Below are 27,429 nucleotides of genomic sequence, written 5' to 3' on the forward strand. Positions count from 1 at the left end.
GTCGGTGGGGACATAGAAAAGAATAGTATATAGGGAAATAAAAGGAAGGCATTGAATTGCTCCATAAGCCTGATGAGATGATTAGCCTCCTTCTATGTTGTGAGAAAAACTATGTTGAAAAAATAAAGCCTTCCTGTGTACCTCACTTCCCAACACATTGATCCATTGTCACGTCCTTCTCGTTCTCCTTGCACAGCTTGTGACGGCATTGGAACTGGAAGTCTGCAGATGGCTAAAACGGTTGACTCAAGCAACATTGGCAAGTTTACAAACTGCACCAAAATCAATGGAAACCTTATCTTCCTCATTACCGGCATTGAGGGGTGAGTACCTCAAGAGGGCTGGTACAGATTGCACTAATTATAAACTATTAACCAGAAGCCTAGCAATTTGTGGCAAAGCTTTCAACTTCAGATGATGCAGAATGGGAGGCGCTTTTTGAGGCAGAAGCCAGAGTAACTCGTAGACACACATGGGAAGTACAGAAATCAAAAGATTGAAAACTGTAGATGCTGAAAATCAGAACTAAAAATAGAAAATGTTGGACACCAAACACAAAATGCTGGAGGAACTCAGCATCAATGGAGAGAAATGAACCGATGATTTTTTGGGCCGAGATCCTTTATCCTTTATCAGGATATCTATCAGGACTAGAACAGATGGGAGAAGACGAAGGCAGAGGGAGGGGTAGGAGTACAAACTGACAGATGATAGGTGAAGCCAGGTGAGGGGGAAGGTGGGTAGGGTGGGGAAGGGAGGATGATGTGAGAAGCTGGGTGGTGATGGGTAGAAGAGGTAAAGGGCTGAAGAAGAAGGAATCTGATAAGATGGGAGAGTGAACCATGGGAGAAGGGGAAGGAGGAGAGGTACCAGAGGGAGGTAAAAGGCACGTGAAGAGAAAAGAATGGGTAAGAAAGGAGCTAAAATGGGGAATGGAAAAGAGAAAAGGGAAGGGGGCCCTTATTTTACTTGTCCTGCTTACTGGGGTGAAGAAGCAGGTCTAGCATTTGTTCCATATACAAGGAAGTGCCAGGGGAGAGATCAATGAGGAGGGATGAGTGGAAAAAGGAGTCATTCAGAGAGTGAGCTCTATGGGAAGCAGAGTGTAGGGGGTGGGGAGGGGGAGGAAAAGATGTATTTAGTGGTAGGATCCCTCTGAAAATGATGGAAGTTACGGAGAATGATGTGCTGGATGCAACAGCTTGTCTGATGGCAGGTAAGAACAAGGAGAAATGATGGGGACTCTCACTGGGTCAGGCAACATCTGTGGAGAGAAAAGCCAGGTGAACATTTCCGGTCGATGATTCTTGAGAAGTGCAGAATCTGCTGTCTGTTTAAGAGACACCAGTGTTCATTTCTCTTCAAGTCCTTACAATGCAGTACATGGCAGGGTAAAGCGGCAGTGTCACCAGGTGACTTATCAACCACCCATATGAACGATCTGCCTTTGGCACTGGTTAGTTACTATTAAATGCAAGGTTTTGCTGGCCTTCAGTAACAGAAGGCTTTGACAAATTTGCTGACTCTCACCTGAGTGCCAGAGTCCAGAAATGAACTCTCTGGGATGACGCTGACCACCGACTTAGCCAAAAGATAGGATGGAGCAGTCTTACCTGGTTAGGCAGCACCTGCAAGTTAGATGTAGTCAAAGCATCGTGTGATAGAAATTTGTAACCATCTTATTAAATATAGGCCAATGCTTAATCAGTTGTTAACTTAAAACTCTAAGATTGATAGATTTTTGTTCATCAAGGTTATTAAATGGAATAAGGAGAGGTGGCTGTTAAGATCTTGGAGCAAAGCACATAGAACATTATAGCACAGTACAGGCCCTTCGGCCTACGATGTTGTGCTGACCTTTTATCCTACTCTAAGATTAATCTAACCTTTCCCCTTCTACATAACCCTCCAATTTTATCAACCGTGTGTCTACCTAAGATTTTTTTAAAATGTCTCTAACGTATCTGCCTCCACCACCATTCCTGATAACGTATTCCATCAGTCTCTATGTAAACAAAAACTGCCTCTGATATCCCTGTGTTTTTCTCCAAACAACTTAAAATTATGTGGTCACGTATTGCCCATTGCTTCTCTCCCTCTGCCTTCTGTGGGCAAGCCAATTCTGAATATTTTCCCAGGATCCCATGTCTCTAGACGTGCTGAATGAGCCTACTATAGGGAATTCTGTCAAACACCTTACTAAAATCCATATGAACCACATCCATTGCTCTACTTCCATCAATTTGTTTTCTTACTTCCTTGAAGAATTCAGCAGGCTTGTGAAATGTGACTTACCCCTCACAAATTTGATTAGATTTTTCCCAATCAGACTCTACTTTTCCAAGTGCTCATAAATCTTATTTCTAAGAATCCTCCACAATAGTTTGCCCACCATTAGTGTAAGAGTCACTGGTTCATAATTCCCAGGATTATCCCTATTACCTTTCTTGAGGAGAGGAATAACATTTGCCACTTTCTAATCTTCTGATACTACTCCTGTGGCCAGTGAAGACACAAAGATTGGCAAAGTCACAGCAATCTCTTATCTCTTTTCCCATAGTAACCTGGACAATATCATGTCTGGCCCTGGGGGCTTACTTATCCTAATGTTTTTCAAAAGTTCTAACACATCCTCTTACTTAAAATGGACAAGTTCCAGCACATTAGTCTTTTCTGCACTGTCTCTCATGCACCGGTTAACTGTGCTGTCAGTAATTGTTTGAACAGGTCAAAGGGTCAACTAGCATACCCTGTCTATAATTTCACCCCAATGATACTTGACATGCCGCTGCAGGAGGTGACAACAGTGGTGGAGATATTACTCGGTCTAGTCCTGATGTTAGATTCAGTATTTGCTTGGAAATGAATCCCAGTCCTAAACTACTGTATATGTTTTCATTGCATCGTATTGTGTTGTATTTCTGAAGTTCACAAGCAAGGAAAATAAGAGCACAAGTAGGCCTTTCAGCTCTTTAAACCTCTGCCACTCAATACAGTCACGGCAGATTCCTTCTCTCACTGCCATTTTGCCAACCTCTACCCAGGCCCTTTGATGCCTTTTGTGTGTAAGATAAAACTCCAGATGATATACAGTTCTCTTCTTATGTACATTCAGTGACCTGGATTCCTATGTGGTAAAGACCTGCATGGGTTCATCCCCCTCCAAAGAAGTTTCTCCTCACTTCAGTCCCAAGCTGTTTGTTCAGAGGCTGTGACCTCTTCCCCCACTCCCCCAACCATGCGTTCTAACCACCTCACCTCCTCCTCATCCCATTGAGCCCTGTCAGGACTTTACATTTCAATAATATCTCCTCCCATTCTTCTAAACATAAGAGGCTGAGTTGGCTCATTCTCATGTCACCTGATCCCCATCCCAGGAATTACTTGGATAGCTTGGTTCTATTGATCTTAAAGGAGCTGAATTTCAAAAAGCAGTTTAACACAGTGCTGCTGTTTTATGACACTTTCTGTGCACCTAACTGGGGCATGATGTTCCAGGTCATACTGTCAATTGCCATGGAAACAAGTCTTTCAGCCCAGTTAGCCCATGCTAACTAAGATGGCCATCAAAACTAGCTCCATTGGCCTGCATTTGGCCTATATCCCTCTGAATTTTTCCCATCCAGGTATCCATTCAAGTAATTTTTAAATGTTGCTATTGTACCTGTATCAACCACTTCCTCCAGCAGCTCATTCCATTTAAAGAGCACCCATTGTGTGAAGAAGTTGCCCTTTACAAGTTAGATCTCTTTTCATGCAGCGATGTCCTTGGACTGTATTGGTCATTGATGTAAACAACACATTTTGCTGTACGTTTTGATGTTTTGATGTCTATGTGACAAATAAATCTAATCCCTTTAACTTTAAATCTTTTCCTACTCACCTTAAGCCTACGCCTTTCACGTTTTCATTCCCTTTCCTTGAGAAAAAGTGAGTGCACATTCACCCTGTGGATACATCTCATGATTTTTTCTTCACCTCTATAAGGTCAATCCTCATTCTCCTATTACCAAGGAGTCAAATCTAAGCCTGCCCAATCTCGCACTGTAACCCAGTCCCTTGGATCCTAGTAACATTCTGGTAAATTGTCATTCATGGTGAAACCCCCACTTCATTTTCCTTTCCTCACTTCATTTAAAAGCTTTGACTAATAATATTCTATCAAAAGCAGATTTTAAGATTAACAGTTGACCCAGCGTTGGCTTCCATTTTGAAAGATGGTTGCAGACTTACGTCATCCCGCGCATTTGCTAACTCTCTCTCGAAAATAGCCTTGCTTGAGAGACTGCTCGGAGAGGGCAAGAAACTAAAGGCTGGTATATTTATCAAAAATCCTTCAAGGTCTTGCCCTGAAAGTGAAAAGAAACACTACTCTGGTATTATCCCTTGAGCTGGTCACACAGTATTTTGAAACCTGTGGCTCAATCAAAGGTACGGTGGTTCATCTAGTAGACTGCTACATCACAGCTCCAGTGACCTGCGTTCAATCCTGACCTCCGGTGCTGTTTGTGAGGAGGACCAAAGACATGGGTTCATTGGACAACGCGGATTACCCCTAGTGGCTAGGTGAATGGCAGAATCTGAGACAGAGGAGAAGTGGGGAAATTAATGGGACTGTAGGGTTAACACTGGAGGAACTCACCAGGTCAGGCTGCATCTGTGGAAAGGAATAAGTAGTCAACATCTCGGGCCGAGTATAAATGACAGAAGCAGGTGCATCAAGTCCATGCCAACCATTAGTGTGCTTAGTGATTGGCATGGACTCAAAGCATCTGCTTCCCTTCTGGATGACTCAATGACTGTCTAACTCCTTTGTCCTTACAGCTGCTCTGTCCCAACTGGAAGTCCCTACTGAGTGAGGTTTTGGTCTTGTAGTTGCCCCGAGGCAACTAAGGCAGAGATAAGGCAGAGAGAACTCAGTCCATGCTGCAGTTCCAGATTAAGCACGGCCTCGCCTTATCCAAGCTAACCCTCCAAATCAAGGGCTCTGCATTCTTGCACAGAAGCTCTTGTACATCCTAAATAGTTGTAAAGCAAAAATTAAATTAGCCCCTGTGAGCTTTGTTTTTCATTTTTGGACAGGAAATTGAAGTGGAAAGTGTTAGACAGACAAAGCAGGGATAATTTGATGCAGCTACATTTTAAATAGTTGAAGGCTCAGATTTTAAATTACCTATAACAGACTTCAGTCTGCAGCCACCAGGCAAATGATATAAGGGAAAATTATCTTCTGTCATTCATGATCCATACGAAGTTCCCGGCCTGTTGAGAGAGTTACAATGGTACGTTGTAGAGGTAGTAATTTGGGAGTTATTCATACCCAGTCAATCAATATCTCTTCTATTTAGTATGTGGCAATAACTTGGCACAATGGGTGTAGTGATGGCACAGGAACAAGAGGTTGTGAATATTAATCCTACCATAAGCATTTGTAAAGTCATTGAATTTGCTGACATCTGGGTCAGCAGCAAATAATAAATGCAAACTAGAGGAATAGCTCATTATATTCCATCTGGGCAGCCTACCAGCTGGCAGAGCGAGCACTGAAATCTCCAACTTCCGGTAACCCCTCATCCATCTGATCTCTTCTCCCTACGTTTTTTTCAGCTCTTTTCTCCTGATCCACTGGCATTTATCGTCAGCCCATGTCTTTCCCCTCCCCCACTCTCTCAATTTGCCCAACACCAATGCACTGGTTCCCCTCCCCAAATCTCTTTTTTTAAATTCCATGCCCCACCCTCCTGTCCTGTAAAAGACTGGTGAATCTGTGGAATTCTTTGCCACAGGCAGCTGTGAAAGCCAAATCTTTATATTTAAGGCAGAGGTCGATAGATTCTTGATTAGTCAGGGCATGGGGGAAATGGGGAGAAGGCAGGAGATTGGGGCTCAGAGGAAAATTGGATCAGCCGTAATGAAATGACAGAGCAGACTCGATGGGCCTAATGGCCTGATTCTGCTCCTATATCCATCATCTCTAGCCCCTTGGCACTTCCACCTATCATCCCTCATCTTTTGAACTATTAAGGCCTTTGATCATGTTTTAAAACTTTTCTGATTGGCATAAATGATACTTGTTACATTGAAATGTACCTTAGACATAATTAACCAAAGTGTGCGATATGATTTCAGTTTAGGCCCTGTCTGTTATTTGGCTGTGAAATTGTCTTAAAATTCCTCAATAGCTTACAGTATTGCAGCTGTAACAAAGAACCAAAGCAGTTTGCTGCTTCCTAATCTGAACAAACCATGGCATCAGGTATTTTGAATAGTTTATTGGATGTTGATGATGAGCAGGCTGGCTGGATGATTCCTAATTTTCACAGAAGTAGCCAGACGATGGTCATATAATGGCCACTGTTGAGAAGGGTGTGTTGGGAGTGTGCACGATATGAGGGGTTTACAGTGCACAATATCAGAGGGTTTCTGTGCACTGTATCAGGGGGTTTCTGTGCACTAAATCGGCGTTACTGTCCAATATATCAGTGGGGTTATTGTGCACTATATCAGAGGGTTTCTGTATGTATCAGCGGGGTTATTGTACACTATATCAGGGATTACTGTGCACTATATCAGGGGGTTTCTGTGCACAATTTGACAACAGAACGCCTAGAGCTAAATGCGAGTGAGTTCCAATCCTAGTTTTAAAGAGAAAACTTGCCCCATCTTTGTAATCTCCTTGCAATCATCTAAAATATCTATATCCCCCACAATTTAGCCCTTTGAGCATCCCTGAATATAGCTGTTCTATCAGTGTGGAGTGTGCATGGAGTGAGCTGCCAGAGGAAGGGACCGAAGCAAGTGTCATAACAATATTTGGACAGGTACATGGGTAAGAAAGGCTTAGAGGTTGTGGGTCAAACACAGGCAAGTGGAGCGAGCTTAGAGAGACATACAAGAGATTCTGCAGATGCTGGAAATCTGTCCTGATGAAGGATGTCAGCCCAAGACGTTGAGTCCTGATGAAGGGTCTTGGCCCAAAATGTCAATTGTTTATTTCCTCCGTAGATCCTGCCTGACCTGCTGAGTTTCACCAGCATTTTGTGTGTGTAGCTCAGATGGACACATTGAACTGAAGAACTGGTTTCCATGCTCCATTATTCTACAACTGAATCACAACATCCTAACTCAATGCCCTGACTGACAAAGGCCAGCATTCCTAAAGTCTTTTTCATCAGAATGCAATTATCTGTTTCAACTGGTGGATAATTAGAGCCCAACAGTGAGGTGACCAGTTCATAGCCACAGAGAGATTCAGCAAGGAAACAGACCCCACAGTCGATTCAGTCCATACCAACCACCAGACATCTTTATTTGACCACTAATCAACCCTAATCCCATTTTATTCTTCCTGCATTCCCCTCAACTTATTCCCAGGTTCTACCACTTACCAACACATTATAGTGTGCAGTTGCCATTTAACCTACCAGCACACTGGTTTTTGGGATGTCAGAAAGAAAAAAACAGTCCTAGTATATTTTCAGAGTACATTCGCTGAGGTGACTGTTGGACTAAGTCAGCTGTTCTTTCTTTCCAGGGACCCCTATCATAACATCGAGGCTCTGGATCCAGAAAAGCTGAATGTCTTTCGGACAGTCCGAGAGATAACAGGTAGTGACGACCTTACGGTTTATAAACTTTCAAGCTATCTTGTGACATAATGAAGCTACATTTACCCAACAATAAGTCATTTTTTTGGTGATGAACCTTGTCAGGTCTACATGGCTCCCGATCTACCCTTAAAGCTCTCCGCTTCTTTCTCGGTTATAGACTCAACCAGTTTGCCTCCACCACCATCCTCTTCTGTTGGGTGGAAATGGCCCTCTCACCCAATAACTCTTCTTTGGCTCCATCCACTTTCTCCAAACTCAGGAGGTAGCCATGGGCATCCACATGGGCCCCAGCTATGCCTGCATTTTTGTTGGCTACATGGGACAGTCCATGTTCCAAGCCTTCTCTAGTAATGCTCCCTGCACTATATTGACAACGGCATTAGTGCCGCTTCAAGCACCCATGCTGTGCTCAATTTCGTCAACTTTGCCTCCAACTTCCTCCCTGCCTTTAAATTCACTTGGCCCATTTCTGACAACTTTCTTCCCTTTCTCGATCTCTCTCTGTCTCCATATCTGGAGGCAAGCTGTCTATCGATATATCTTTTATAAACCTACCGACTCTCACAGCTATTCTGGCTTCTTCTCCCTTCTTTTCCTGTCCTGGTGAAGGTTCTGGGTCCAAAAAGTCAACTGCTTATTCATTTCCATGGATTCTGCATGATCTGCTGAGCTCTTCTAGCATTTTGTATACATTGCTCTGGATTTCCATTGTCTGCAGAATCTCTTATCTTTATGGCTCTCAATCTATTCTTTCCAATGAGAAAACATCTAATTTATGGAATGATTTCTGTCCTTCTTTACAAACGCATGAACAGCTGCATTGTTACAATGGTCATCGTCATTTACTCAACCCTCCTGCCTCTTCCAGAATTCTTTGAGTGTTTCACTGTTGACATATTTGAGCCCTGTGCCCTGGATGGATGCTACTCATCTTACAAATCTTTTTAACTGTAAGCACATGGCTTGTGCTATTGCTCTCTAACTAAGGTTTTGATCGAGCCCTTCCAATGCAATACCAGGAAGCTTGCAGCCATGGAAACATGTCTCTTCGACAGGAGTTCAGAGAAGAGGTGATTCCCACCCTGGATTGAGGGGGAATGTGAACTTTCAAGAATTATAAGTAGGCCTTAAATAATATTATCAGAGTTTAGTTAGAAAATGCTCAAGAAAAGTAATCAAAATGTACCAAGTAGGTTCACGGGCCTGGCCGTGGAGCTACTAGCTCGTCCCTGAGAATCCCTGCGACAGACTTTTATCCAAAGGAGAGAAGCAATGATGGTTTTCATGGTGGGGCAGGGTGTATATTTTATTGAGTGTGAACAATTGGGATTTGTTCAGAAGGTTGGGAACTATTGCTCAATATCACCAAATATTCCCGAACAGGAGTGTACTTTGTAGAGGAAATTAATAATATGTGGGAAAATGTTGTGCTTAGTTCTCTCTACACATTCAGGCTTGATGGGTCATTAGTAGGAGAACAGAGAGTCGAACAGTCTCCAAATGCAGAGGCAGTTTATTTCCACAAGTATTTTATGATCTCTGAAAAAGTGACAAGATGAGATTCAGTTACCAATTTCAGACGAAAGTTGATCAGACACTTGGAGCATGACAAACTGCAGGTTAATGTGAGAGAGTCAGGGGGAGGACTGGGTGGATATTTCAAGGAGAACAGAGAGTAACCGCTGATTCTACTCTGCACCGACAGTAAAACATATTTCACCTCACTGATTTTCTCAGAGGTGGATGGGAGATGCAGCACTACGCAACACAATCCACTCTTCAGTTGTACGTGACAACTCAAAGAAGAAAAAAGTCCTTTCCCCAAACTGCGGCATTTTAACATTCACACAGCTTGCAACACTTGTGTCACTCATCCACGTTTTGTTCAAGTGTGCTATCTTGTACCACTGAACGTCCACTGACTTCTAATTCATGTGCTGTCTTCAAGCACTGTGACTGTTATGGACAAGGAAGAAAATTATGAGCAGCACTGCTTGCAGAGAAACTTGAAGAGCTGTGCCAAATATTAAATGACATTGATGCTACCTATTCTAGGAATACGCACATAGCACTAAACAAAATGGATGATGTATGTAAAGGAAACCTGAGAGGGCACTTATTCGCTCAGAGGGTAGTTAGAAAATGGAATAAGCTGCTAGCTGAAGTGGTGGATGTGGGTTCAACTGCAATATTTAGGAGAAGTTTGGATAAGTGCATGGACGGGAGGGGTATGGTCTAGATGTGGGGCTGATAGGACCAAACAGAATAGCAGCCTGGAAAAGACTGGATGGGACGAAGGGCCTACTGCCTTAATAATGCAATGACTTTTCTTTATTGTTTTTCTTTCTGTTAGGTTTTTTGAATATTCAGTCATGGCCAAGAAATATGACGGATTTCAATGTGTTTGCTAACCTGGTGACAATAGGTGGCAGGAGCCTGTACAGGTAAGTAAATTGTTTAAACTTCTCTGGATATTACAGTTCAGGACAAAACTATCTGAATTCATGCTTTAATCCCAATGTGATACGTTCTATCATTAAATTCAATAATTCTGTTCAATATAACTATAACATTTTTTTTACCACCTAAACAAAATCATCCCTTTCCATGTGGAACCCAGCCACTTCCCAATACCTAGGAATTGGGTAGTAAATGAGGATACTGACATTGCGTGTAGCTTGCAATAAATACTCACCCCTGAGGACTGTTTAAGCTACAGCAGTTTCTGGTTAGCAATTCGAATAGACCACAAGAAATGGCAGTCATGAGCACAGCTCAGTCCATCGTAAAAACTAGTCTCCCCTCCACTAACTGACTACACTTGCCATTGCCTCTGGAAAGCAGCCAAAATAATTGAATATCCCTCCTACCCCGGCCACACTCTCTTTCTCCCCTTTCCATTGGGCAGAATATATAGAAGCCCAAGATCGTGCACCAACAGGCTCAAGGACAAATTCTATCCAGTTTTTATAAGACTCAATAATGTTGAATTCTTGATCTCTCATAAGGCAAGGGCCTTGTCACAGCCCTGGCACCTTATTTGTTTACAAGTACTATACTGTACTTTCTTTGCAAATGTAACTCTCTTTTCTATATTCTGTTATTGTTTTACCTTTTGTTCTACCTCAATGTACTTTTGAAATTACCTGTCTGATTGGCACACAAATAATGTTTATCAATCTCTCTCCTACATATGACAATAACAAACCAACTATTTCTCCTCCATTGGAAATCCTTGCATAGAACTGAAACATTAGTGTGAAACACTAACTCTGATTTTCCCTCCCTAGATGCTGCCTAACTTGCTGATGTTTTTTGTTCACACATTTCCAGCAAATGATTTTCATTTTCAGTATTAGTAGTTTTGGTAAAGAGTAAAAGTCACAGAGTTTTCTTAACTTCAAAACCAAACACAGTTCATAAAGTTAAATTAGCCGCAGGCTATTCAATTCTTTTGTGTGTACTAGACCCACTTCCAGTAAGTATAGAAAACCTTAACTCCTTCACCTCCCCTGGGGAAGCAAACAGAAACTGTGTTTTGTTAAGGAAATATTAATGATACATGTAGAAGACTGAGGGGAGATATGATAGAAGTATACAATATTATGAGGGGTATAGACAGGATAAATGCAGGCAGGCTTTTTCCACTGAGGTATGATGGGACTACAACCAGAGGTCACGTGTTAAGGGTGACAATGTTTTAGAGGAACATGAGGGGAGGCTCCTTCACTTAGAGGGTCATGAGAGTGTGGAGTAAAATGCCAGTGCAAGCTGTGCATACAAGCTCGATTTCAATGCTGAAGAGAATTTTATGTAGGTACATGGTTGTCAGGGGTATGGAGGACTGGTGATGGGAATATGCAGTTTAAATGATTTACCATGGACTAGATGGGCCAAAGGGCCTGTTTCTGTGCTGTACTTCTCTATGACTCTATACCAACATTGTACGGTCAATGCATGAGCAGTTACTGCCCTGGGCTACCCTGTATGTTATCAGTTCCACACAACAATATCTCAGCCATGGGATGATGCAAAAGAAAGAGAAATAACTGAGGATGTGGTTGGTCCGGTGAATCTGTGAATTTTAAAATCCAGGGGGAGGAGGAAGGTGTTTAATGTTGGTGGTGAGAGGCCAGGATGGGCTGGAGTAGGGAGTCCAACACTGCAGAAGGTCTAGAAATGAATGAGATGGAGCGGGAGGTTCAATCAAAACAAACAAAAGGTGTGAAGGCGAATTATTGAATGAGTTATTTGTATTCTAATAACTCACCCTCACCACAGGTACTAAACTTTGAGTAATGGGAGCAGAATTGGTTTATTTGCTCCTTTGAGCCTGCTCCGTTAGTCAGCAATGGCTGATGATTTACATCCCCATTCTCTAGCATTAGTGATGTCCCCTCCCGTCCATAAATGCTACCTGACCCGCCGAGTTTCTCCGATGCTTTGTGTGTTGCTCCAGATTCCAGCATCTACAGTCGCTGGTCGACATGCATGCAAGCCATTCTGCTTCCTCCGTTTGATGCCACGGTGCAATTGGATCTGTAACGTGATGGATAATAGGAACCATTATTGCCCACAATGCAAATGGGGCAATTCCATCTCAAGAACATTAAGCTCAGCTATCATTAACCCTTCTGACATAACAAGTGAAGTAAACTTATTAACACTCCATGAAGCTCAGTCTGTCTGTTATTGTTAATAAAAAATCTAATGCCCTTGCTCTCAGGAAGTGTCTGTATTTACAACAAGAAGTGTCCAGGTAACTGTGACACTCACTTCCTGCAGACTATATTACTCTTCAGCTAGTTTTTAATGTAAAAGACATTTGGAAGGGAAAGTCATTGCTGATAACTTCTCTGTTAATCCACCCACCCTTAAATTAGTCTCTGGAAAATCCTGCCTGCATCAAGCATTTGTGATGTATTATGACTATATTGAGATTGCAGCGAGAGGAGACATAAAAAGCACTTGTGAGTTAAGATCCTGCCAGTATAAATAATTCCCAGGAAATGCTAATCATAAGAGGAAGAGGAGGAAAATGACAAGCTTTCAAAAATTTCTCATTCATCCCTTCCCTGCGGAAGGATGCCTATAATCAGGCAGGATCAATTGAAACAAGAATTGAGCCTTTATCTCCAAAGGGTCACTTGACGTTTGCCTTCTGAAGCCACAGTGTTCCCCCTCCCAGCATTGAGTGGATAATTACACATTGGTGAACCAGCCAACACAATGAAATCATTACATTGCCCCAACACACATGCACCCTGGAGAAGTCGGTCTGATGTCAAAATGATATGCTGCCTTTTGGAAATGCCCTGAGCTGTTAAAGTAATGATGCAGACACCAAGTGACGAGGTGGGGAGGTATGGCTGAAGCATCAACACAATATGTATTTTCTTACTCAATTCAGTTAATTACAGTACTTATTTTAATTGCAGAGTTTTTTCAGCATTTTTCAAAGGAGTAGAACCGAGATCACACCATGTACATCCAGCTTTACGTCTCAATTACTCCCCCCAGGCTTGTAGATCCTGCAGTTTTCACACAATCAATGTCACATGCGCTCTAAGGAGTGAGCTACCTTCTTTTGACACAGACTTCCTCCCAGAACCTGGCCTCCAATACAAAACAAAAACAGACAAAAGATTGTGCTCTCGATGCCAAGATGCCTCTGACAGCAACTCACGAAGCCGCCACCGGAACCACATAGCAATGAGACTGCTCTCTCCAGAGGAGAAGGCTCATGGGAACGCCATCATGATCAGCTTCCTTTCCCACTCATACAGCCTCCCAACTTGGCCATAAATTTGCTAACTGAGTTAAGGTCCTGTAACTCCCTACCGAACAGAAGGAAGAGCCTTCAATATATGGTCAGCAGTGATTATAGGAGGCAGTGTGCCTTCTCCTTCTCAGTATAACAAGGTTTTGTCCATTAATAATGGCCATGCCAAAGGTGTAACCACCTCAAGAATGAACCAGAAGAAGATAGAGCAACAGTTCCTTTTTACTAATTCTGAAGCCACAGGGATTCTGAAGTCAAGGTCCTTTTTACTAATTCTGAAGTCAAGGTCGACTGATCGTCATATGCCCAAGTGCATGGACACACAGTTGTAAAGAACAGCTTATTTGCATCGGCAGCCACAGAAACATGGCATCAGATAAGCAGCATCAACAAAATGGACAGAAATTAGATGTAAATTGCACCATTTTTACAATTAGAACAAAGTCCTTTGTAGTGCAAAGTAGTCAAAGTGGATAATGAATGGGTTGAGGGTTACCGTGTTATAGAGCTGGGGGTTTGATGTTCTATCCACTTCCTAACTCTCCAGCAGTTAACCTTGTTGGTTGGAATCGGTACACCATTGCACTTGCCAAGACACAGTTGACATGGGATGGGCAGAGGCAGGCAGTGCAATTGCTGGAGCCATCTGAGGCATCCTGCCAGAATTTGGAGGAGGTGGAGGGTGGTGGTCCTGTGCGCCAATCCGCTAACCGTGTCGCTGTTCCCTCCTGCAGCGGGATCTCGTTGCTGATTCTGAAGCAGCAGTGGATAACGTCCCTCCATTTCCAGTCGCTGATGGAAATAAGTGCAGGCAACGTGTATGTGTCGGACAACCCCAACCTGTGTTACTACCACACGGTCAACTGGACTGTCCTCTTCAGAACCAGCATGCAGAAGCCGGTCATTAAGAACAACAGGGACTCGCAGAACTGCAGTAAGTTGTACCCTCCAGGGCACCAGCATTCTCACTGCCAGGGAGGAAGAAGTGTTTACGCAACCCATCCAGGGGAAATAGCCTGGGATGAAGTAAATTGCTGATTTTATACCTGCCCAGTGTTACTCACCCACAGAGTAATATATTGGGATAGAACACTGACCTTCCACCAAATTCTGTGCGATTTCCAGCCAGCAGGGCGGGTTAGAAATGACTGTTTCCTCTCTCGTTCGCGACATTTTTCCCTGTTGTGTGTTATTCCCTGTTCCCTGTATTCCGCTAAATGTTTTCTGTACTATGTGACTGAGTGCAGGAACCGAACACTAGAAGACGACATGAGCACTAGAACAGGGAGTGAGCTCGAGAAAAGGGAGTGAGAACTGGAACGTGGAATGAACTTGAGAACAGAGTGAGCTCTAGATTGGGGAGTAAGAACAAAGATACAGAATGAACTCAAGAACAGGGAGTAAGCACTGGGTGTCACTTCGCGTTAATGACCAACACAGCCCGAGGGTATGCGGGCAGCAGCCCACAAGTATCCCCGTGCTTCTGGTGCCAACATAGCATGCCCACAACTCTTACTAACTCTAACCCATAAGTATCTTGGAATGCGGGAGGAAACCAGAGCACTGGGAGGCTATCTATGTGGGCACGGGGAGAACGTACAAGCTCCTCACAGATAACAGTGGGAATTGAACCCCAATCATCTGATCACTGGCCGTGGAAGTGCTACACACTGTGCCACCCCGTGGAATGATTAGTGTGTTTGTGGATGATGTGAAATGTGCCAGTGTTGTGGATTGCAAGGAAGGTTGGTTAAGGCTGCAGCGGGATGTGGATCAGACGGAAAGCTGGGCAGAGAGATGGCAGATAGAATTTAATCCCAACAAATGCAAAGTGATACATTTTGGTAAGTCAAATAAGGATAGACCATATACAGTGAATTGTCAGGTGTTAAGGAATGTTGATGATCAAAGAGACTTGGGGGTTCAAGTCCATAATTCCCTGCAAGGGGAAGCAAGGGGGATGCAGGTAGCAATGGTGGTGAAGAAGGCACATGCCATGCTTGCCCTCATAGATCAGAATACAGAAGATAAAAGTTGTAATGTTATGCTGCAACTTTACAAAGCATTGGTTTGGTGACACTTTGAGTACTCAGTAAATCCTGGTCACCTCAATATTGGGAGGATATGGTGGTGCTTCAATCCTGCCAAAGGGTCTCAGCCTGAAACTTCAACTGTACCTTTTTCCGTAGATGCTGCCTGGCCTGCTGAGCTCCTCCAGCATTTTGTGTGTGTCGCTTGGAATTCCAGCATCTGCAGATTTTCTCGTTTGTGATATAATTGTGCTGGGAGATTTAGTGAGATGAGTGGAGATGGTTAAAAATGTTGGCTGGGCATGTTGAGCCAAAAGGCTTGTTTCTGAGCTAAACATCTCTTTATCTCTCCGATTCCAGGGCATTTGCCACTTGTGGGGATGTGAGTTTAAATACCGAGGAGCATTCTGTCAATTTATAATGATTTATACGAATCAGAATCAGGTTTCATATCACCACCAGTTCAAAGTTTATTATCAATGTTATCATTTACAACCCTGAGATTCATTTTTGTGCCATTCACAGTAAATACAAGAATTACAATAGAATCAGTGAAAAATCACCTCAACAGGGCAAACAAACAATCAATGTGCAAAAGACAACAAAGTGCAAATACAAAAAGAAAGAAAATAAACAAATAAATAAATGAGCTATAAATATTGAGAACATGAGATGAAGGGTCCTTCAGTTGTGGGAACAGTCCAGTGATGGGGCAAGTGAGGTTGAGTGAAATTATCCTCACTGGTTCAAGGGCCTGATAGTTGAGGGGTGACAAGTGTCTGAACCTGGTGCTGTGGGTGCTAAGGCTCCTGTACCTTTTCCTGATGGCAGCAGCGAGAAGAGAGCATGGCCTGGATGGTGGGGTTATTGATGATGGAGGCCGCTTTCCTGCGATAGCACTCCATGTAAACTTGGTCAATGTTGGAGAGAACTTCACCTGTGATGCACTGGGCTGCATCCACTACTTTTGGTAGGCTTTTGCATTCAAGAGTATTGGTGTTTTCATAGCAGGCCAAACCAGTCAATATACTCTGCACCACATGTCTATTGAAGCTCATATGTCATGAATTTTGCTGTTTTGTGGGTGATGTACGTTGCAATGCACAATAGTAAAGAAAAACTATAGGTGACAACGAGAGAGAGAGAGAGAGAGAGAGAGAGAGAGATAATTTAATAAATCATGCAAAAGGAGAGCAAACAAAGAGAAAAAAAATAGGAAGGGTTCATTGTCCATTCAGAAAACTGATGGTGTAGGGAAAGAACTGTTCCTGAAATGTTGAGTGTGTATCTTCAGGCTCCTGTACTTCCTCCTTGATGGCAGCATTGAGAAGAGGGCCTGTTCTGTGTGATGGTGGTCCTTAGTGACGGATTCCTCCTTTTTGAGGGATCGCCTTTTGAATGTGTCCTCGATGCTGGGGAGGCTAGTGCCCATGATGGAGCTGGCTGAGTTTGCAATTTTCTGCAGCTTTAAATAATCCTTGCCCTTCACACCAGACGGTGATGCAACCAGTTAGGATACTCCTTGAGGTGTGCCAGCATTGACTGATTTGGAAGTCAAGGATCCATTTGCAGAGCAAGGTACAGAGGCCCTGGTTTTAGCACTTGTTGATTAGTACAGAGGGTTTGATTGTGTTGAATGCTGAGCTGTAGTTAATAAACAGCAGCCTGACACAGGTGTTGTTATCTTCAAGGTGATCGAGGGCTGAGTGGAGAGCTAGTGAGACTGCATCCACTTGATGCACCATCAATAACTCTAGGAGACTGGGAGAGAACAATAGGCTTTTATTAACAGCAAAAGGGAGCACAACATCTCGAAGACTGAGGGAGGAGCAGTGCCCCAATCGCCTTTATACAGGGGTCTGTGGGAGGAGCCACAGGAGCAGTCAGCAGAGGGGCGTTTCCAGACAGGTATATGTAGTTCACCACACCACTATAGACTATTGTGGCAATAGGCAGATTGCTGTGGTTCCAGATCCTCGCTTAGGCAGGAATTGTTTCCAGCCATGATCAGTCTTTCAAAGCACTTCATCACAATAGATGTGAGCACTGCGCAGCAGTTGTTGAGGCAGCTCACCCTGCACTTTTTGGGCACCGATATGATTGTCGCCCTTTTGAAGCAGGTGGGAACCTTTGACCGCAGTAGTAAGAGACTGAAGATGTCCTTGAGCACTCCCGACAGTTAGTTAGCACAGGTTTTCAGTGCCCTACCACGCACACCATCAGGGCCTGACCCCTTGCAAGGGTTTCACCCTCTTGAAAGATGTTCTGATGTTAGTCTAAGAGACAGATTACAGCATCACCAATTGCAGCAGGCATTCACACAGCTGTAGTTTTATTCTCCCTTTCAAAGTGTGCATAAAGGGCGTCTAGCTCATCTGGGAGTGAAGCATCACAGCCTTTTATGATGTTAGATTTCACCTTGTAGGAAGTCGTGGCCTGCAAACCCTGCCAGAGCTGACATGCATCTAATTACACCTCTAACTTCAATGGAAATGATGCCCAGTTTAGTAGTTTTAATGGAAAAGTGCCAAAACAATTGACAATTCTCAACTGTTAAGTGACTATTCAAAGACACAGCAATGATGAATATATTGTATTTGGCCATGCGGATATTGTCACTCTGGTAGTAACAGGTCTACACTGAGCAAAGCAGTAATTGTGTGGGGGACAAATTCACGAAGGATCCACCCCACCACTGGATTTTAACCATTTTTTCGAAACAAGGAGGAAATTTAGTTGATATTCAGCAGTACATAAAACTGACCAGTTTATCAGTTTAGAACTTTTCCTTACCTTTGTTTCTGTCCGCGGTTTGAAAATACAGAAAAAATTACAGAAAAATCTCCTGTGTGATCACTCTACATCATTTTGAGATCTTCCACGTCCCAGATCATTCCAAGCTTACCGTGGTGCCTGACTTTGAAATAAAATCCTTACATAAGAAAGTTAGCACACTTTTTGAGGATATTGGTCTAATTGATATATGAAGGGACCTTTTCCCCAACAAAAGGGATTACACTCATTATTCTGCCCCCCATTCTGTATATACAAGAATAGACTATTTCATAACATTTGAAAAAGACAAAGACAAAATTAACACCTGTGGACATCTTTAAATGTGAAATTCGCTTAGAAAGTAAGACCATGTATTTTGGATATATACCTCAAGAATGGTTGAAAAGAGATAAATATTTAATGAATATACTGTTGGTGACTGGTAAAAAGACTCTTACTAGGAAATGGTTATCACAGGAGAGCCCAACCTTAAATACATGGATGGAAATTACAATGGACATTTACAAAATGGAGATAACAGCCTTTGTTAATCATAAGTTGGAACAATTTGAGTCATACTGGGAAAAATGGTTTAACTACATAACGCCTCATAGGACTGATTTTATTCTCACAACTCAATGAATATGTTGTAAAAAACAGATCACTCCCTACTTATACATAGTTTTCTCCTTTCACTTGTTCTTTCTTTCCTCTCTTTTCTATAAGTGTATACCTCAGATAAATATTATGTGGAGATTTGTGGCATATATGATATATATGTACAATACCTGAAATACATCTTATGGGAATGTTTGTTTGATGATGAACTTCAATAAAAAATAAGTTACAAAAAAAAACAAAAGCCATTTATACATATATAGTCTGTAAATCTCCAGAATAATTAATAGTTGCTATATGTAACTGGCATGAAACCTAGCTTGCGATGTAGTCATTGAACTGGACCTGTTAAAGGATCAGAATTTGCGTTGCAACAGGAAACATTTGAACTGTTGTATTTGAACTGGGAACTTGAACATGAAGACATTGAGTTGTTTCATTATGCTACATAAAAGTTAATGACATACCCTTCCAAGGAATAACGACACCAGTGAAATAAGCCAACAAGATAACCAATCCCAGATAAATCTTCTCTCATTCAACCTACTTCATCTGAATTCCTTTGGTAGCTAATTGCTTGTCTCTGTCACTTCCCATCATGAATTCTGGTAACTCTGTGAACAAAGACAAATTCATTCTTAGCACATCTCCCTCCACCAACTCACATGTTATAAATACCTATCAAATAGTCTTCTGCTTTTGAAAGTAAACACTTGTAGCCTCTGCTATCTTTAAGTTCAAGTTTAATTGTCATTCAACCATACATGAATACAGTCAAACAAAGCAGCGTTACTCTAGCGCCACGGTGAAAAACACAGTACCAACAGGCACACAAGGCGAATTTGGCACATACAAGATCGCAAGCAGATATACAGTGCCTGTACAAAGTATTCACCCCCCCTCCCCCAGGAAGTTTTCAAGTTTTATTGATCTTCAACATTGAATCACAGTAGATTTAATTTGAATTTTTTGACACCGATCAACAGAAAAAGACTCTTTCGTGTCAAAGTGAAAACAGACCCCTACAAAGTGATCTAAATTAATTACAAATATAAAACAACAAATAATTGATTGCATAAGTATTCACTCCCTTTAATTTGACACACCAAATCATCACTGGTGCAGCCAATTGGTTTTAGAAATCACATAATTAGTTAAATGGAGATCTGTTTTTGAAGACCTGTGTGCAGTCAAGGTGTTTCAATTGATTACAGTAAAAATACACCTGTATCTGGAAGCTCCAACTGCTGGTGAGTCAGTATCCTGGCAAAAACTACACCATGAAGACAAAAGAACACTCCAAGCAACTCCGTGAAAAGGTTATTGAAAAGCACAAGTCAGGAAATGGATACAAGAAAATGTACAAGTCACTGATTATCCCTTGGAGTACAGTTAAGGCAATCATCAAGACATGGCACAGCTGTAAATCTGCCTCGAGCAGGCCATCCTCAAACACTGAGTGACCTTGCAAGAAAGGGACTATGACAAGAGACCTTTGACAATTCTGAAGAAGTTACAAGCCTCAGTGACTGAGAAGGGAGAGGCTGCGCATACAATTGTTGCCTGCATGCTTCACCAGTCACTGCTTTATGGGAGAGTGGCAAAGAGAAAGCCACTGTTGAAAAATACTCATGAAATCTCAGCTAGTGTTTGCCAGAAGGCATGTGAGAGACTCGGAAGTCAGCTGGAAGAAGGTTCTATGGTCTAACGATCCAAAATTGAGCTATTTGGCCATCAGACGAAACGCTATGTTTGGCATAAGCCAATCACCTCACGTAATCAGAAACACACCATCCCTACTGTGAAGAATGATGGTAGCTACATGATGCTGTGGGGATGATTCTCTGCAGCAGGCCCTGGAAAGCTTGTGAAGGTAGAGGGTAAAATGAATGCAGCAAAATACAGGGAAATCCTGGAGGAAAACCTGATGCAGTCTACAAGAGAACTGAGACTTAGGAGAAGATTTGTTTTCCAGCAAGACAGTGACCCCAAGCATAAAGCCAAAGCTACACAGGATTGGCTTAAAAACAACAAACTTAATGTCCTGCAGTGGCCATATCAGAGTCCAGACCTCAATCCAATTGAGAGTTTGTGGCTGGACTTGAAAAGGGCTGTTCACTCATGATCCCCACGCAATCTGACAGAGTTTGAACAGTTTTGTAAAGAAAAATGGGGAAAAATTGCAGTGTCCGGATGTACAAAGCTGATAGAGACCTATCCGCACAGACTCAAGGCTGTAATTGCTGTCAAAGGTTCATCTACTAAATAGTGACTTGAAGAGGGTGACTACTTAAGCAATCAATTATTTTATGTTTTATATTTGTAATTAATTTAGATCACTTTGTAAAGATCAGTTTTCACTTTAACGTAAAAGAGTCTTTTTCTGTTGATCAGTGTCAAAAAAAGCCAAATTAACTCCACTGTGATTCAATGATTTAAAACAATAAAACATGAAAATTTCTGGGGGTGGGGTGGGCGGGGTGAATTCTTTTTCTAGGCACTGGAAGATACCGGTCAAATAAGGTCACAGAACACAGCTTGTCTTCTGATGAAGGACACTAGGGGGCAGCACCTACCCAGTATGGCCACCGCGACACACCGCCTCCGGCACGTCGCTGGAGCGCCTGGCTCCAATGCCTCCCCCGGGCGGCTGTAAAGAGGGTCCTGCAATTGTAAAAAAAAATATATTTTTAAAAAACACAATAATGCCTTTGGTTGACCTTGTAGAAGCGGCTGAAACTAAGCACGCTGCCATGTCACAGGAAGTCTCCCTCTCTCTGATCAACTACCATCTTTTAAAACCCTTATTTCTTGCACTTGCTTCACACATATTTCTTTGAACTGTTTCTGACAGTACTATACACCATATTAAAGCAGAAAACTGGGTTTACTGGAATTCTCAAATACAAACTGAGAATGCGGGGAAAAGATCCTAAAATATTAACCAGGTAAGGTAGCATCTATGAGGAGAGAAACAAAAATTCTTTAACCCCATGAAATAAATCCTAATGCTTTGTTTGCATTGTTAATGCTTTACTGCCTATGTCTTTTTTTTTCAATTCTTTATTTTCTTGTAAGTGGAAGTTAAAAAAATTGCAATTGCTGGAAATTTGAAATAATCACAAAATTGAGACTCAAGACTGCAGATGCCGGAATCTGGAGCAACAAACAAGAAGCTGGAGGAACTGATCTGAAGGGCAGCATCTGTGGAGGGAAACGGAAAGTTGACGTTTGGGGTCAAGACACTACATCAGTCCAGATGAATGTTCTTTACCCAAAATATAACTATCTATTGTATAACCCACAGAGTTCCTTTAACATTTTGTTTGTTGAATGAAACTAAATTACTGAAAACATACAGCAGCTCAGACAGTGTTTGTAGAAAGGAAACTGAGTTGATATTTCAGGTTCGGATTCCCCAAGGCATTACCATTCCCATTGCCTGATGTGTAGACTGTTTCCAGCACCTGGCATGACATTCCAACTTTCACCTGTATCCCTATTGCTCTTCTGTCAGATTCTAATTCCTATTTTCCAATAAGTGGTTAATGTTTTTCAAGGTGGTTCAAGAACCTGATAGCAGAGGGGAAGGAGGTATTATTGAACCCTGAGAAATGGATCTTCAGGCTCCTGTACCTCAAACCTGATGACAGTATTGAGAAGAGGGAATGGCCTAGATGCTGGAGTCCTTAATGATGAATCGCAGCTTCCTGAGACTTTTGGCGGAGGATAAGGCATGGAGAACAGGATAGCTGTGGAGGTATATTTAAAGCAGAGGTTGATTGGTAAGGTTGTCAAAGGTGACATGGAGAAGGCAAGAGAATGGGGTTGAGAGGAATAATATGTCATTGAATGGCGGAATGACTGAATGGGCTAATTGTGCTCATATATCTCATAAGCTTATGGTCTTATGGACTCATTTCAATTCCCAGAGAGGTTCCTAACAATGAATTGTAGGTCCAGGGTAATGGTGTGAAAGGTAAAAGAGCTAAAGAAATACATTTTTTGCCCCAGTACATGCAGGGGTTCTGGGAGACTGATTGAGCCAGGTACCCTCATGATGTTCAAAAGGTATCTGAATAAGCACTAGAAGTATTGAAGCTCAGAAAGCTATGGACCGAGAGCTGAGAAATTATGATTGTGCCATAAATTTCTATGGGTGTGATTAAAACAAATTTGCAATGACACTAACAGGAACACAAAACTCCCTTTTTATTATTGTGTTTACTGTATATTAAGAGGTCAGTTCATCAATACAAAACAAATCCCTTTTTTGCCATTAAAAGAGAGATGACAAGCTGTACAGATGTCGCACCAAAGGCAGATGGGGATTATTAATAAGGTTGACTGTCATGGATGGTGGTAGCAACGCTTGTTTATTGAGAAAAAAAAATTCATTCCTTGTCTAGCTTCTGACAGGATGATGTGTGACGTCCTGTGTTCTGATGATGGATGTTGGGGTCCTGGGCCAAACCAGTGCCTGTCTTGCCGATACTTCCGCCGTGGAAGGACCTGTATCGAATCTTGTAATCTGTACGAAGGGTAAGTGTGAAACCCAGCTTTTCCTGCATAGCTCAGTCTGGGAAAAGAATCTTATTCTGTCATGTTTCCCACTCTATTCCCCATATGAATGCTCTACTTGGTGTTCAAATAACTCTTACCCAATTTTGTTACAAAGTCAGTCCTTCAGCCCATTGAGTCTGCACTGACCATTAGCCACCCATTTACATCAATCGTATTTTATCCTCGCTAGATTCTGGCTGTTAGGGGCATACAGGGGTCAATTTTTTTTTATCACAGCCAAATAACTTACTAAGCTGCTGGTGTTTGGGATGTGGGGTGAAACCCCACACAGTCACGGGGAGAACGTGCAGACTGTACATGGACAGCACCCAGGATATGGTTGAACCCCAGTGACTGGAGCTGAGGCTGCAGCTCGACCATTCTGCACAGTGCCAACCTATCCCCTCTTGTCTCCCCTAAATGACGCTTGGACATTAAGTTGCTGGTTAAATTGTGAATGGATTATTTCCAGCTGAAAACAATTTTAGCACCTTAATTATGAAAGATGGACAATTACGGATGAAGGTGAATTCAGAAGCAAGCATTTTCCTTGGAAGGACTAACTGCGTAACAATTTTTTTGTTAGGATGAATACAGCTTTGAATATGTGCGTTATCATGTTATGTTCACTTAACATTATCACATTATGTTTATTATGTTCAGGACATTATTTATATAATATCATGATATTTTAACATTTTCTTTTTACATATATTTATCTCCATGAAGGAGGTTCATGAGAAATGCTGTTGAGTACGTTCTTAATGACTGACACTATCTTCCCAAAGTTGACTACAAATTTCCAGTTGTTTATCCAATTATTTCTTCCTAAAATGCAAGCTCCCAGTGAAACTCTGTCCAATCCAAATTGCTTTATCACGTCCCATAGTTTTCTGCTGTTAGTGGCTGATAATCAATGTGTGCCAAGAGGAGAAGGAGAAGATTAGCTTGATTTGTCGTATGTACATCAAAACATACAGTGAATTGTGTTGTTTGCATCAATGACCAATACAGTCCGAGGATTGCACTGAGAAAAGCCTGCAAGTGCAAACTCACTTCCGACACCGATGTAGCATGCCCATAATTCGGTAACCCTGACCATGCAGTATGTCTTTAGAAAGTGGGAGGAAACCAGAGCACCTGGAGGAGACCCACACAGCCACAGGGAGAATGTACAAACTCCTTACAGGCAGCAGCGGGATTGAACCCAGATTGGTGATTGCTGACTCTGTGATGCATTGCACTGACTGCTACACTGCTGTGCTAGAGGCAGACACTTCTCTGAGATGAATGGAGAAGTTCATTCCATCTGTACATTATTGACAGTACAGAGTATTCACTCAGCCTGAGCAGGGATGTTGTTGATCAGATCTACTGAAGATGTCCACATCTGGGTTAAAACAGAATGTGATACAGCTGAGGCTTTAGTTAGTTAAACTGCGTTTGGAATATTGTAAGTAATTAATATTCCAGTATCAAAGGGGGAATGTGCTATGCCTGGAGAGGGTCTACAGGATTTTCACAAGAATGAAAGATTTAACATATGAGGAGCTCTGGGACTGTACACAATAGAGTTTAGAAGGATGAAGGGGATCTCATTAAAAATCACTGAATACTGAAAGGCCTGGATTGAGTGGACTTGGACTTGACATTTCCATTCACAGGAAAGTCTAGGGTCCAAGTGCTCAGCCTCAGAATGAAGGGACGGTGCTTTAGAACTGAGATTAGGAGGAATTCCTTCAGCTAGACAGTGGGGTATCATGTTTTTTTTTGCTATGGAGAACTGCGGGTCCTAGTGTTTTTGAGGCAGAGATTGATGGGTACTTGACCGTTAAGGGGATTGTGGGAAGAAGGCAGAAGAATGAGGTTGAGAAACCAAATCCACCATGACTGATGATGGAGCAGACTCAATGGACTGAATAACCTAATTCTACTCCAATATCTTATAGACTTCTGATACGATGAGGAAATGATCTAATCCCCTTCAATACCCACCTCAGACAGTCTGAGATGTGCTGACTGGAGCCTGGTCTCTATGTACTGGTTTGAAATCTAGTTGAGGAACCTGGCTCAGACTCAAGTAACCTTTGAAGTTTATTGAGTTGGATTCCTGTCTCTTGAAGCTAATTGTACTCATCTTAAACTTCAAAGGTTACAGGGAGAAGGCAAGAGAATAGGGTTGAGATGGAAGATAAATCTGCCATGATTAAATGGTGAATCAGACTCGATGGGCTGAAAGGCCTAATTCTGCTTCTTTATCTTATGGTGCTAAATCAAACCACAAGCTGAGACTTGGGAGTATCAACCATAAATGTTGGTTTCACATTATCCATTGTGCAGCATGTCTCTTCCTGTTGAGAGCAGATGGCATTTGTAGTCATCGTTACGTAGAGCCATTCAATGGCCCAGGAGATAAGAAGGCTCCCCTACTTTAACCCTTTACTAGAACTCTTCAGTCATTCCCATTCCCTGCATCTTCCTGTGATTTGTGTAAAAGTTCCCAGAATTATTTATATCCTTTTGAAAGATGAGATCAGGATTGAACCTATATTGCTGAGGCAGCAACATCTTTGTACCACCCTATAGAATGAGGCCATTGAGCTCATCAAGTCAATGCCGGCTCTTGGAGTAATCCCATTGATCCCATTCCCCTACTTATTTGACAGAAACCTATTCTTCTCACGTGCCCATTGATTTTCCCCCCAGTTCTCTCAGCACTCGCTAAGCAATAGGGGTAATTACAATGGCCAGATCATCAATCAGCAAGCATGCTTTTAGGACGTGGGAATAAAATTGCCTGGATTAGAGAGCACGTCTTATGAAGAAAGGATGAGTGAACTAGGGCTTTTCTCTTTGTAGTGAAGGAAGCTGAGAGATGACTTGTTAGAGGTGTAGATGGGCATAGATCAAGTGGATAGCGAGAGACTTTTTCCAGGACAGAAATAGCTAATAATTGGGGACATGCTCATAATTTTAAGGTGATCGGAGGAAAGTATAGAGGTAAGTTCTTTACACGGAGAGAGTGGTGGCTACATGAAATGCCCTGCTGGGGTGGTGGTGGAGAGAGGTACATTAGGAGCCCCATTAGAATTGTTTATCGCTTTACAGCAACAGCGATCACCAGCCGGGGTACAGCTCCTGACACTGTTTGTATGAGGTCTGTACATTTTTCCTGTGACTGAGCGAGTTTCCTCTGGGTGCCCCGGATTTCTCCCACATTACAAAGATGTACGGGAAGTGTTGGGGTTGATGAGTTGGTGCTGTAAGAGTGATGACAATTGCAGGCTGCCTCCCCCCCACACCCACACAATCCTCACTGATTGATTTGATGCAAACAACACATTTCATAGTGTGTTTCGATATGTGTGTGACAAATAAACTTAATCTCTGCATAATACTTCATCTGTACCTCCAACTGCCTGTCTATCCTCAACATTTACCTCTATGTTCTAAGTTCTGTACTACCTTCAAGTTTTGAAATGGAACAAGGTGAAGTCACTAAACTATAAAAAGAAAATTTGTGCTGTGGTAATAACCTATGGAGACAGGACTTCAAGAATCTTCCTCCAAATGAAATAACTGTTGACCACAGAACTTTTTTTCCTGTTGCCTGCATCCCAGTTACTCTTGCTCCTTTTATACCTTGCCTTTCTCTTTGCCGATGACCCTAACATGCACTACTTTAATGGCTTTTGAAAGTCAAAATACATATCAGCTACATTGGCCTCATCAACCCCTCTCAGCCATCTCATCAAAAAACTCAATCAAGTTAGCTAAGCACAATTTGGCTTTGACAATACCACGCTGACTTTCCTTTGTAAGTCCATACTTGTCCAAATAACGATTAATTTTGTCACTGATTATCATTTCTAACAGCCTGTCCCCCACTGAGGTTAAACCGAGGTGGCCTGCAGTTGCTCAGTTTATCTATGTGTCTATTTTTGAGCATTTGCAATCTCCCAGTCCTCTGTCGCCACCCCAGTGTCTAAAGTGGACTGTAATATAATAGCCAATATCTCTGATTTTGCCGCTACTTACTTAATACTTTCTG

General features: G+C 42.3%; 1 protein-coding gene across 9 annotated transcripts in view; it reads left to right on the forward strand.

Moving 5' to 3' along the window:
* Positions 1–27,429, forward strand: part of LOC132392867 (receptor tyrosine-protein kinase erbB-4-like) — a 942,732-nt gene that overhangs the window by 616,304 nt on the left and 298,999 nt on the right. For all 9 annotated transcript variants that reach the window (XR_009511679.1, XM_059967363.1, XM_059967364.1 and 6 more), the window contains exons 9-13: positions 197–323; positions 7,535–7,608; positions 9,964–10,054; positions 14,127–14,326; positions 23,225–23,357. Coding sequence is in view for 8 of the 9 variants with exons in the window: in XM_059967363.1 (XP_059823346.1) it covers positions 197–323; positions 7,535–7,608; positions 9,964–10,054; positions 14,127–14,326; positions 23,225–23,357 (625 nt within the window). In the remaining variant the exon portion in view is untranslated. The remainder of the gene's footprint in view (positions 1–196; positions 324–7,534; positions 7,609–9,963; positions 10,055–14,126; positions 14,327–23,224; positions 23,358–27,429) is intronic.

This window comes from Hypanus sabinus, chromosome 4, assembly GCF_030144855.1.
Source record: "Hypanus sabinus isolate sHypSab1 chromosome 4, sHypSab1.hap1, whole genome shotgun sequence".
Lineage (NCBI taxonomy): Eukaryota > Metazoa > Chordata > Chondrichthyes > Myliobatiformes > Dasyatidae > Hypanus > Hypanus sabinus.